Source organism: Sciurus vulgaris (genome assembly GCF_902686455.1).
Source record: "Sciurus vulgaris genome assembly, chromosome: 5".
Lineage (NCBI taxonomy): Eukaryota > Metazoa > Chordata > Mammalia > Rodentia > Sciuridae > Sciurus > Sciurus vulgaris.
Window position 1 is genome coordinate 127,328,063 of NC_136465.1, and position 13,759 is coordinate 127,341,821.

General features: G+C 31.6%; 1 protein-coding gene across 2 annotated transcripts in view; it reads left to right on the forward strand.

The window, feature by feature from the left end:
- LEMD3 (LEM domain containing 3) overlaps positions 1–12,364 on the forward strand; it is a 60,635-nt gene extending 48,271 nt beyond the window's left edge. For both annotated transcript variants that reach the window (XM_079139679.1, XM_079139680.1), the window contains 9 exons: positions 4,153–4,232; positions 4,326–4,471; positions 5,425–5,526; positions 5,634–5,736; positions 6,661–6,839; positions 8,979–9,060; positions 10,445–10,550; positions 10,640–10,718; positions 10,924–12,364. In XM_079139679.1, the coding sequence (XP_078995805.1) occupies positions 4,153–4,232; positions 4,326–4,471; positions 5,425–5,526; positions 5,634–5,736; positions 6,661–6,839; positions 8,979–9,060; positions 10,445–10,550; positions 10,640–10,718; positions 10,924–11,087 (1,041 nt within the window). In that variant the 3' untranslated portion in view covers positions 11,088–12,364. The remainder of the gene's footprint in view (positions 1–4,152; positions 4,233–4,325; positions 4,472–5,424; positions 5,527–5,633; positions 5,737–6,660; positions 6,840–8,978; positions 9,061–10,444; positions 10,551–10,639; positions 10,719–10,923) is intronic.
- Positions 12,365–13,759: the final 1,395 nt, after the last annotated feature.

Genomic DNA, 13,759 nt, shown 5'->3' on the forward strand with positions numbered 1-13,759 from the left:
GTAGTCAAAGTAGGTACAGGTACATGGATGGCATATTTCTCTTGGCCCTACTTAATTTTGTACATAGTTAGTCTACAGTGGAGCTAGCCAGGATCTAAAGTCCCAGGCCTTTTTGATTCTAAAGACCAGTTTTTCTCTTATTCCTGGAGGTGAAAGATTAAGTTCCCCTTGAATCATTGGTAGTTAAATCATATTCAGTATTATATTTTATAGTTTAAACGATGATATCTGATGGGTAATATATATAATCTCAGAAATAACCAGAATGTTCACTAACTGGAAAGCCATTTACCTTGTATCTTATTCTGAAACTTGCTTGTGTAACTTATTTCATGAGCCTTTTTTGGTGGGGGAGGGAGGGTATTGGGGATTGAATCTAGTGGTGCTTTGCCACCCAGCTAAAGTCCCTAGCCCTTTTATTTTTTATTTTGAGACAGGGCCTCACTTAGTTGCTGAGACTGGTCTAGAATTCGTGATCCTCCTTGCCAGGATTACAGGCAAGCACACACCATACCCAGCCACATTGTTTTTATTTCTGGCTCTACTTCTGCCTATAGCAGTGCCTTTTTTCTTCCTTGCTAAAGTTATGTTGTTTCATTTAATGAATTGAGTCTTTTATACAAAGCAATATTAGTTTTTGTACTTTGAAACTATATAATACATGTTTGAAGCATCTGACAAGGGTTTTAAAATACACGTTTTTCACTTTTTTTTTCTTTTTAAATACTAGGGTTTGAACCCAGGGCACTTTACCACTGAGCTATGTGGTAATTTTGAGACAGGGTCTCATTACATTGCTTAGGGCCTCACTAAATTGCTGAGGTGACCGGAAATTGCTAACCTCCTACCTCCTGAGTTACTAGGACTACAGGTGTGTGCCACTACACCCAGCTTACCAGTTATTTTGAAAATAAGGTACATTGGAAGTGGGGTTCCTGGGTGGGTATGTGTGTGTGTACATGTGTAATGTATTCAACATATTCTAGATTTATATGAAGCAGTAAACAGTATGTTGACTGAGTTATTACACATAAGTAAATAATAGTAATGATAAAAGTGCCTTCAAAATTAGAAACTTTGCGTATCATTTTTGTTATCAGTTTTTAGAAGATATTTGTTTTATGATGCTGGACTGCTGTATTTCAGAGGTTGACAAATTATGGTTCATGTAACAAATTCATCCTGTTTTTATATAGTTTGTGAACTGTGGCTTTACATTTTGCAGGTGGGTTACCGGGGATTGAACTCAGGGGCACTTGACCAATAAGCCACATCCCTAACCCTGTTTTGTATTTTATTTAGCGACAGGATCTCACTTGAGTGGCTTAGTTCCTCAGTCTCCCAGGCATACCACCACACCCAGCTGGCTTTACATTTTTAAAGGTTGCTTTATAGCTGGATGTGGTGACACATACCTATAATCCCAGCTACTCCAGAGGATAGGAAGTTTGAGGCCAACTCAGCAGCTTAGTGAGACCATCTCTGAAAATAAAAATAAAAAGGACTGGGGATATAGCTTATTAATAAAGCACCATTGTTTTTCAATGCTCAGCACCAAAATATAAAACTGAATAAAGGTTGCTTTATAAACAAACAGAAATATTTATCTACAAAATTTAAATGTCTTGCTCTTTAAACATTTACAGAAAAAAAGTAGTAGTTCACATATCTTGCCTTAATCATAGCTTATCCAAGTAGCTACAAAAAGTGAATAATAACAGTTTAAACTCTTAAAGTAGATCCTATGTATGTTACAATATTAGCATGAAGTATTTAATTAGCATAAGCATTAGAAGAAAACAAGTTTTATCATAGAAATTCCATTTTATAATACTGTAGAACTTTATATACTGTATAGAATATTTGTGGAAATAGCATAGTTAAGACCTAAACACTCCTTTGAATCTTTAAAATTTTTAAGTAATTTATCAATTGTTTTGTAAGAATATAACATAAGATGGTAAGAATATAACATAACATGGTTCTGTTATATTCCAGATGATGAGTGGATATTGAGTATAGGGAAAAGAAAACAGGAAATGGGGAAAAATAACACCCTTTTCTTATTGACTCCTTGTATTTTGTAACTAGAAATTTACAAGCATACCTACTTCTAATAAACTTATTAATTAGCAAGGACACCTTTGATTTTAATAAGCTAAGTATGAGGAGGAACAAAGAGCTTAAGACTTAGCAGCTCAGGATGTGGAAACCAGGAAGCAGAGAGCTCTCTCACTAGAGATAAAATATAAATCCTAAAGGTATACCCCCAGTAACCTACTTATTTTAGCCACACCCTAACTGCCTACCATTACCACCCAGTTAATCTGTATCAGTGGATATTTAGCTCATACCTCCCATAATGTAATCATTTCACATCTGAAAGTTCTTACATTCATATATGAGCTTTTAGGGGATTCCTCATATCTAATACATAAGAGACATACTTTCTAATAGACTGTATAATCCATGAACACAGGAAATTTTGACTGTCTTGCCTAGTGCTGTACTTACAGTTCTTGATATGGTATCTGGCCTATAGTGAGCCCTCAATAAATATTTGTTGAGTGAAAACTGTTTCGGGGATTTTTGTAACAGTATTGAAATATGTTTTTTAAAATTCAGGCTGGTATTTAGTTCAGTGGTAGAATATTCCCTAGTGTGCATCTGGTTTCTATTCCCAGAGCTGCAAAAAAAATTTTTTTAAAGAACATACTCTAAATATTCATTGGTAAAGAGTTGGTTTAGGTCTCGAATAATCATACAATGGAGTACTATTTTGCTGAAAAACCTAGGACTTTTCCATGTGTACTGATATTGACATAATACTTGATTCCATGAAAAAACCAAGTAAAAGATTAGTGCATATGTGATGCCATTTTCATTATTTTGATTTAAAAAATACCCATACGTACTAGTTAAACTTTTGAACTTTCCATAATAACTGAGAGGTCCTAAATGGCTGTTTATGGTTTTGTGTGTGTGTGTATTTATATTTGCATTTGTGGATATATGTGTATAAATATATATTCTATACATTTATTCTAATTTGGTAGATATAAGTATATACATATAGTTATGTTAGAATTAAAAATGAAAACATTTTGAATTATTCACTTAGAATAATGACTTACATGTTGACATAATTTTATGAGACATGATTTTATGAAAAATAATTCTGTTTTCCAAAATATAGTTTATTGAGATAGTGGCATTGCTTTCCATTTTGCAAAAATTTTTAATGTCTAGCTTAATGAAAGGCAACTGGATTCTTCTCTACTTTTCCATTCAGTCTGTTGTGATGCTATTTTGTTGAAATATATCAAGAAAATCCAGCTTCACATCAATATGGAGTTGAAACGGGAAAATGTGTTAATTGCCTTTTCAGATAATTATAAATATTCTTTGATAGTCTACCAAACCTCACAAGTAGTTTCAATTTGGAGTCTCAAACATATCAGTAAACATTTTGTACTCTCCCCAATAAAATCCTTTGGAGTGCTTTGTACTTTGAATACATCTTTTACCCGTGCATGATTGTATAACTTCAAGCATTGTTTATTTGAAAAATATAGGTATACTGAGTTATTAGGACTTCCAGTTGTCATTATATTGTATCAAAAGATCACATTTGTTAATACCATACCAATCATAATGGAAAGGTCTTAAGTACTGTGAACCTATTAAGGATACAGTATCCATGCAGGTTTTTCTCAGTTCTTTTTCTCTTGGAAACTTGAGTTCATTGTTTACACAGGTTTTTTGAGCTTATATGCTTAATGCATTCATTTGTAAAAATAAAACAGCCAAATCTGAATAATTCGCTGTTTATTCACATGAAAATGATGTTCCATTAAAAATTGTCACTCTGATCACAATGACACTTTAAAACTATAAAAAGAACCCCCAAATCTATAAATATAAAAAGGAGAAAGCATAGCAAAATATTAATAGTAGTTATATTGGATTAGTGAGAAAATGACTTATCCTTTTTTTAAAATTTCTTTAATGAATAATACATTTTTATTATATTCATATAGTTAAAAATGTTACATCGAGTATGTTATTTATAGGACAACTTATATAGAGTCAGAGTCAAATGTATGTGGATTATTAAAAATTACCGTTTTTGTTTTTTTTTTTTCTTGTTAGGATTTAGGTCCTGAATATGAACATATATTTAACACCTCATTGCAGTGGATTTTAGAAAATGGGAAAGATGTTGGAATAAGGTAGAGGAATTGATTTCCACTTTGATTCTTTTATAGTATAAGAAATGCTTTTATTTTTTTACCTTAAACTCTACCTTAATTATTTTTAAATAGGTGTGTTGGTTATAGCCCAGAGGAAGAATTGAAAAACATAACTGATGTGCAGTTTTTACAATCCACAAGACCACAGATGTCTTTCTGGTGTCGTTTTCGACGTGCTTTTATTACTGTAACACACAGATTATTGTTGTTATGCTTGGGTAAGTTGTTAGGATAAGAAGAGTGATGTATTTCAGTCTAGAATTTTTTTCGTGTTTATATTTTGCTAAATGCCAGAGCCAAGAAGTTACTTCTCAGTCTTATGATAGATGTCATATAAATCACATCCAGAAGTGTTCACTAAATGAAGTTGAGGGCTTTTTATAATGTCATACCAGACTGAGGGCTCAGAAAACAGTAACAGAGAGAGGTAGGAATAAAGCTTTGTCATAAGAATGTCACAGAAATAGTAAGTTTATTTACTTTAGAAAATATAAAATTTTATTTTTAAATAAAGTCTTGTAAATTAAGCTCATTGAAATTATTCTAAATTTAAACAGTATCATTGGGCTAGGCTTGTGGCTCAGTGGTAGAGTGCTTGCCTAGCATGTGTGAGGCACTGGGTTTAATTCTCAGCACCACATAGAAATAAAATGAATAAAATGAAGGTCTATCAATATCTAAGAAATATTTTTAAAAATAAAAATAGTATCATTTATGATAATTAAAATTTATTCCGGTTACTAAATTTTGTGATGATAATAGGAATTTAAGAGATATTATTCATTGCCTTTTCCTTTTTCTTAGCCCTTTAAAATTAATTCAATTAAAGTAAGATTTAGAATGTTTAATCCTTTAATTAAATTGTTCAAGTAGTTTAGTGATATAAAGGGAAAAAATTTTTTAAAGTTATAATTTTTTAAAAGATAGAATTTAAATGTTTAGTTATCAGTGGAATAGAAGACATTTTCTAGAGAGAAGACTCTAGAAAATGTTTAATGTTACATTTTTTTTGTGCAGTTTTATATAATTATGTAACTAATTCACCCTCTGTCATAAAGGCTGTTTGCATTTATCCATTAGGACAATTAAGATAATCACTGTAGAAACTGCCTAATGTTATTAAATACCATAGACCACAATTGTTAAAATGTAAAATATGTGACTATTGCAGGTGTAGTGATGGTTTGTGTTGTTCTGCGTTACATGAAATATCGCTGGACAAAAGAAGAGGAGGAATCAAGACAGATGTATGATATGGTGGTGAAGATTATAGGTATAGTATTTGTAAAACTCTAAATTATTTCTAGAACAATCATTATTTGATAATACAATAATGTCAAGTGATTGATTCATTTGTGAAGTTGTTTGATTTATTTTCAGATGTTTTGCGAAGTCATAATGAAGCTTGCCAGGAAAATAAAGATTTACAACCTTACATGCCTATTCCACATGTGCGAGATTCCTTAATACAGCCTCATGACAGGTGTGTTCAAAACATTATGAGTTGAAGTAAATCAGAATGTAGATATCTTCTGTAGTCTTGAAAATTATTGAGAATTGTGGCTCTTTTCATCTAGACCTATTTTTACCATTCATACTTTTTACAAGTATTTTCTATTCTCTTTCTAAATTCTCTTGTTGTCCTCCTGATTTTCAGTCACACAGAAGATGACTGGATTTCTAAATTATTCTCATTCCTGTACATTTTTGATTCTTTATCATCACTCTCCATCTTATCTCCTTTAATTTCATTTTGTTAAAAGAAACAGGAATATGTACATCCCACAGTTACTCTCATCATTGTGTACATCCACAAGAAATTAATTTTAAAAATAACTATGAGTAAATGGCAGAAAGATCAATTGAGGGAAGGGGAAGGAGAGGTATTGGGGTTTGAATTAGAACAAGATATATTCCATGCTTTTATAATTATAGCAAAATGGATTCTACTGTCATGTATAATGAAAACCTAATAAAGAGTAAATTTTCAGGGAGAAAAAAAAAAAAAAACAACAGGAATAGCCAGTGGTGTTTTACTAATATTTTTAAAGACCTATTTTATTATTGAAGCTTTTAAAATAAACACTAAAAAAAAAAAAAAACTTTGAAAATAAAACATGATGCCATGTCTAAAGCATCATTCTTAACCTAGCAGCACATCATAATCACCAGTGGAACATTTAGATTAAAAAAAGAAGAAGAAGAAAGCAATCACATGCTCATTGATCACCTGTAGGAACTGAAATTCAGTAAATCTGAAGTGGGGTACAGGCACCTGTATCTTCTTTTAAACAAACTGTGAGTAGTGATAAGAACAGCTAGGATTAACGATAATCATTACTTCAGTTACTAACGTTTCAGAAAGATGACAAGCCAAGATAAATTTGTTGTTTTGTTCATGTAATAGGAAGAAAATGAAGAAAGTCTGGGATAGAGCTGTTGACTTCCTTGCTGCTAATGAGTCTAGAGTTCGCACAGAAACACGAAGAATAGGTGGTGCAGATTTTCTAGTTTGGCGGTGGATCCAGCCTTCTGCATCGTGTGATAAAATATTAGTAATACCTTCTAAAGTATGGCAGGGTCAAGGTATGTATTTTTAAACAAAAAAGTATAAAATTGATGTTCTTCTAATTTTTCAAAACAATATGTTTAAATTGAAACCATATAATTCAAAGATGTATGAAGGCAAAGCTACCTTTATAGTTCCATCCCGTAAAATCTTGTTATGTATCCTTCCACACTTTTGTCCTTGTTAATGCAAACACAAATGATTTGTGTTTACTGTAATAAAGACAAACATTTCTTTGATCTTGTTCTTTTCACTTAACAAGCAATATAATATCATAGATCTTGTTGCATTCTTTTCATCTAATTTCTCTGTGTAAATAAGACATAATTTATATGTTTAACATAAACATCCATATCTTACATATTTCATATATGTAAGTGGAAACAACCTTTTTAACTATTCTTTCTTCCAGTTTTTGCTTGTCTCCCTCTTCTTTCTCACACCCCTTCATTTGTGTATTCCCCCTGCCATGTATCTTTTGTAGATATCTTTTCATAGTTTTCTTATTGATTGCATATTTTCAAAAACAGTCATATATTGTGGTTTTTTAAAGACTGGCTGCCTTGTATACCCAAACCTCTTTCATACAGTAAAGCAGAAAATTATATATAAGGAAATTGTGAATGATAAATTGTTTTCTACAAAAGTATAGTTATCAATGTTTGCTAAACATAGTATTATTAGAAAAGGTAAGTAAACTGTTTTGGAACTACTGGAAGAAAACCCAGTCACTCCTTTTTTTCTCTAATTTTTCACTTTCAAAGTGTTTGAATAAAAGCTTCTTTAATCATGGTGTAAAAGTGAGACTTTGGTGTTACCCAAAATTATAACAACAAACTCTTTTTAAAAGATGCATGCAGAAGGGCCCTATGAAATTGAAAACAAAGAATTACTTATTTTACCCAATCTCTTTACTCAGTTGTTTGACAGTTGAGCACTCCTTGAAACTTTATCTTTGGACTTAGAAGATGCTGGGGTTTTTTGTTTGTTTGTTTGTTTTTCTCCTGGTTTTTCTTTTACCTCAGACCTTTTCTCCAATTTTTTTCCCCCTATATCTTTCTCATATGATTCTTGGACTTCTAGGCGTTGGAGTTTTTCAAGACTATCTTCTCATTCTGCCTTTACTCTTAAATAACCTCATGCTGTGACTGAGTCTACTGTTTTGGTTTTCAGATTTTTGTACTGAGCTATACTAATCTTATTTTTTAGGAGATGGGACCCACAAATTCAACATGTGCATGAATTCAATATTTTTTCCCCATCTCTCTAGTATATTCAGTCTAGTTATTAATATCATTCCTCTCTTGGTTCTGCCATAAACCTGGGAGTCATTCTTATTCTTTCCCTATCCCCTTTGTTTGGTGTTTCAACCAGTCAAGTCACATCTATTCCCTAATATGTCCTGATGCCATCTACTTTCCATCTGTGCTGTTGGCCTGTCTTATCCACATCACTATCAGCTCCCTTCTAGACAACAGTATCCTTCTAACTGATGTCTTTGCATTCATTTTTGCATTTGTCTGATTGATTCTTCACATAACAAAATCTTTTAATTACAATTTTGAAAGATGATGTCATATTATTCCACTGCTTAAAACACTGCTTTCTATTATTTCTGTGACAATGTTGAAGTACTTCAGTGTGGCCTAGGTGGTCCTGAATAATCTGACATATCCCTTTCCAAGTTTATCTTTTTAATTTTCCCACTCTGCCACATTGGCTGGCTTTGGTTGGTTACTTGAATATATCAGGCTCCTTCTTGTCATAGAGGCTGTGTAAAAGCTATCTTCTCTGCTTGAGATGTCCTTATACTTCTTTTCACTCTGGTAATTTTTATTTATTCTTTAGTTCCCAGTATAAGTTTCACTTCCTTGGGGAAGTCATCTGGTATTCCCAGATGAGGTGAAGTTATTATTATTATTATTATTATTTTATTTTTTTTTTTTTAACAGCTCGTTGTGCCCTTCTTTCTTAGGACCTATCACAATTATGTCTTGGGTGACACTGTTTATCATCTGTCTGTCCTTCTGCACTGTATCTAACATGGGTCTGGCTCTTAGTACAACTATGTAATGAATATTTTTTGAACTAAATGATGAATACTGTTTAACAAAATGGAACAATGTCAAATAGTAAAACTAACTTGTTTTTTGTAGCATTTCATTTAGATAGAAGAAATTCACCACCAAATAGTTTGACACCATGTTTAAAGATTCGAAATATGTTTGATCCAGTTATGTAAGTATTATGATCACATGTAGTTTTAATTGAAATGTTTGGCTGAAAAATTCATGGCATTCTTATAATGCTGTCTGTGTTTGAAAAATCTGTTTTCCTTTTGAATTACTAACTGTAGAAATTTTAATGCTTTTCTGTTTTGTTAAATTCCCAGCAAAAGATTAGCCAGGAAATACAGTTGTATAAAGATTTGTAAAACATTTCTAAATCTTTGTATTTGCTGTGAAGCCTCATAGCACATAGATGCTTGAGGTAAATTGACTCACAGTAACAATATCCTTTATTAAATATATAATTCATTTTATAGATGACTGCCAACAGTTTTGTTGGTTTATAAATATATATATATATACACACATATAAATATATATACACATATATAGATATACATATATACACACATATATAAACTGCTTTAATAAAATTTTCAGTGCCTAACTGTAAAAATATTTCCCACAAAGTTGTACATAGCTTCCTTTCTTTAGGGCCTACCTTTCCTTGTCAATGTAATATTTGTAGAATTTTTTTGACTATAATTATAGCAATAGACACATCCAGAGAATGGCAGGGTTAAAAGTTGCTGCCTTAGAATTCATAATATTTTACATATTAAGTCTTAATAATTTTTACAGTTAGCTGTCTGGAGGTTAACTATTCAACAATATGACAGATTAAATCATGTTTTTAAAATTTTAATAGTAGAATCTGTATTACATATAAAATACTTGAGATTGCATCTAATAATTCATTTATTTAAAAAGTTATTGATGAGATTTCAAACAGATAGACAGCAAAATTGGAAATGGGGGAAAGCACTATCAGTGTATACAAGCACATATGCACATATATCCTCTGTTTTGCACATATGTAAACAATTAACAGTGTGGTGATACCTCTGTAGGAACTCTGGCATCATGCCTTAGTAATGAGGAAATCATTGCTAGCCCAATACTTAATTGTCTAAGATGAAGATTTATGATTTAAAGTGAAGTTGCTTTTCTTTTGTCTCACCATATATGTCTCACAAGTAAGACAAATGTGCATTACTGCAGCAAGAGAACTTAAAGTTCTCATTATAGTAAGGTAACTATGCAAAATGTTTTTCTGCATTACTCTTCCTTTATCTTGGAAAAAAGAAGCTCAATATAGTATTTACTAAGATTTTTCTTAAATTTGAGAACTCTAAAGTGTCGTTAAAAATAAAGAAAATGGTATTCAACTTTTGCACCTTTAATGAGTTAACACTAGAAAGAAAAAAAAACTTGCAAGTGCATGGGATTTTAAATATAAAAATGACTCATTTGTTCTGCTGTGATATGAGATAATGAAGACTTTCAATTGAGTAGGAATATAGTTGCTGATTTTTGGCCTTATTAATTTTTAGGGAAATAGGGGATCAGTGGCATCTGGCAATTCAAGAAGCAATTTTAGAAAAATGCAGTGATAATGATGGCATTGTTCACATTGCAGTAGACAAAAATTCACGTGAGGTAAAGTAGCTTCAAGTATTGAATTTCATATTTTGAATTTGTTGCTGTTTAACTGAAACCTTTCTTTTTTTTGTTTTTTAATATCATAGGGTTGTGTATATGTTAAATGTCTGTCTCCAGAGTATGCTGGAAAGGCTTTTAAGGCATTACATGGCTCTTGGTTTGATGGTAAGAAATTTGTGTATTACAAAAATTTTGAAAAGATAATTAGACCATGCCAGATTTTATATTGAGGAATTTTAGGTTATCACTTTTTAAGTAATAATTTTAAATTATTTTGTGTTTTGTGCTCATGACTTTACCACAGTTAACTTTTCTAAAAATATTAAAGATGTTTTTACAGATCTAAAATATTATTTTTATCTTACAACAGGGAAGTTGGTTACAGTAAAATATTTACGACTAGATAGATATCACCATCGTTTTCCCCAAGCTCTTACTTGCAACACTCCCTTGAAGCCATCAAATAAACATATGAACTCTATGTCTCATCTTCGCCTTCGGACTGGCCTAGCCAATTCTCAAGGAGGTTCCTGAAAGGACTTTCTTCACTCCTAGGACTGTTATTTACAATAGGAAAATTCCTGTTTGGCTTCCTGTCTTCCTTTTTAAATGCTTTTTGTATGTAATATTTTTATTGCTGAGTATAGCTCTGTTTGAAAGTTCCAGAAATCTTAAGGTTCCAAAGGGATTTAGCAGTGAGGCAGCAATGCTGAATATGTAGAATAATTGTTTCATTCATTCAGTTTTGGGAGTTCAGTTAAGCCAGTGCATTTAAAGTTTTGCATGAGGAACACTGACTTTATTAAGCATTTTCAGATATGGTGGTTATATTTTTGCACCAGGAAGTGTTTGGATAACCACACAAAAGCATGGTGAAGAGGCTTCTTGTATTTCCATAATTTCTTGTGAACTAATGTGAATTTTTGTATACAGTCACCTGCATAGTTCCTTACAAGCTAGTGTGGTAAAACTGTTAATTTCCCAATTTAACCTTAGGTTTCTATTGCTTGTAAGAAATTAATTTGCTGCAGCTGGAATATGGGAAAATTTATTTGGTTTTATTGGTTACATATATGTGTAAGTGGATGTATATGTACTTAAACTGGCTTTTGTAAATATGTATAAATGCTGGTGGTGGTGGTGAAAGTAGTCTTGTTTTGTGAGGATGTCTGCATAAGCAGTAAAATAAGCTTTCTATTTTATTCATAATCTAATTTGTGTATATATGTGTGTGTGTGTGTGTGTGTATACATATATATATATGTGTATGCACATATATACATATGGCTGTACTATCACATAGATCAAACAGCCAAACACCTGGAAGTATTAGATACATTTAAAATATCTTTTATAGATTTTATATAAAAATGTCTGAGTATGATTTTGTGTGAAAGTTCTGACACCAGTTGTAATGGATTCAAATTTATGTGAGCAATAAAGAAGCAATTGGCAGATATTAGAAAAATATTTTGTGAAAAGCTGTATTTATTATTAATTAATAGGGCTGTGACATAGTACTGTTGGGATTAAGTCTTTTTCCCAATCTATTTATAATTTAATGAAATGTTAGCACCCCTGTTATATGTCAATTTTAAAGCAGGGCACATGGTAGCAGCAAAACGTATTAGACAAATTATACTTGGAATTTTGGGTCATGAAAAGTTGCAATATAGTAAATGCAAGAGTGACCATTGGTTTGTGCCTCAGTATTTAATTTGTTTTTAATAAAGTTGCTTTGTTACTGTTCATGATTTCAGATTAAAATAGTTGCTAAGCAAGGTTTATTTGTAATCTAATAATTGGCTTTTTTTAAAATGACCTGTTGATATTTCATTGTCCAGATGAATATGTGAAACAGCTGGAATCGTACCAATTTTGATTTTGTTTAAAGCTCAATTTCCTTTTTGTTTTGTTGTATATGTGTTGGGTTTGCAGCATGAACTTGCACAGATAATGCACGTTTTCTGGTTAAGTAAACATGATGCACACTATTCTGTAACAGAAAATCCTATTGTGCCTTACCTATGTGCTTTTGTGGGCACCATGTTTATGAAGAATAAAAAAAAAATTGTTATCTGAAGAGAATAAGTTTTAAATTCTCAGTTTATGTCTCAGATGCTAATGTGTGAAATATAAATATATATATAATATATAAATTAACCAATCTTTCTGTATTTTATGTGCATCATAGTGATTTATCTGAGCTTAGTAACCCCATCTTGTAACCTGTTGCAAGAGTGAATGTAAAAAAAAATAGTTGTGGCATTTTAACAGGTCGCCTTTTGATGCAGATGCATCTTTTCGTTGCTTCTAAAACATATTTCATGTAAACAGTGTACATTTATTATTGTAATATATACTGTTATGCAGCTTATTTTACCTGAAACTGTTAAGCCGACCAAGATTCCTCCCTGCAAGACAGATGGGAATATGTATAATAATTAGATATTTGATAAGTTCTGAAGTTTGATGTAATGTTACTTGTCCTGTTTAAAAGAGAGAGAGAGAGAGAGAGAGAGAGAGAGAGAGAGAAAACGTCCTAATTAAAAATTTATTAGGTTTTTTAAAAATGTGTCTTCACTTTTAAAAAAGTTCTTAAGTGCCTTGTGTCTTTATTTTTACCAGTGAAAAAGATGCCTTTATTTTAAATCTATTTTATTTGGGAATGTACATTTGTGATGAAGACTCTTAAGTTATTAGTTTTAACCATGCATTCTTTAGAATCTTGCTTTTCTTCATAAAAGTTTTTTCATTCAACTTGGATTAAAGTGGGCAAGAGTATAATTGGCTATACCACTAAGCACTATTTAGTTAGACACTTTTTCAAAGAAAGACTCACAAAAAGGAAGCAATTCTTTTCTACATGCATTTTGGCTTAAACTCTTTATCCCGTCAGAAACCATTATCAAACAGTTCTTGGGCTAGCTTCTTTGAGTAGCATTAGTTAGATTTTTTGATATTTTAACCAAGTAAAAAAAGACTTGATTTATTAGTCACATGGTAGGCTTCTGGATTGCTACTAAACGTCAGCACAGTTTATGTTAGAGGTACATAGATGAAAACACACAGCTCAATCCTTAATGTGGTCACAGTCTAGAGGAAGAACACAGGTCAGATTAAAAAATAATATGAAAAATAACAGTGAAAGAGATATAGGCTGGTGGGATTCCGGGAGTACAGGGAAACATCATATGGATCTTAAT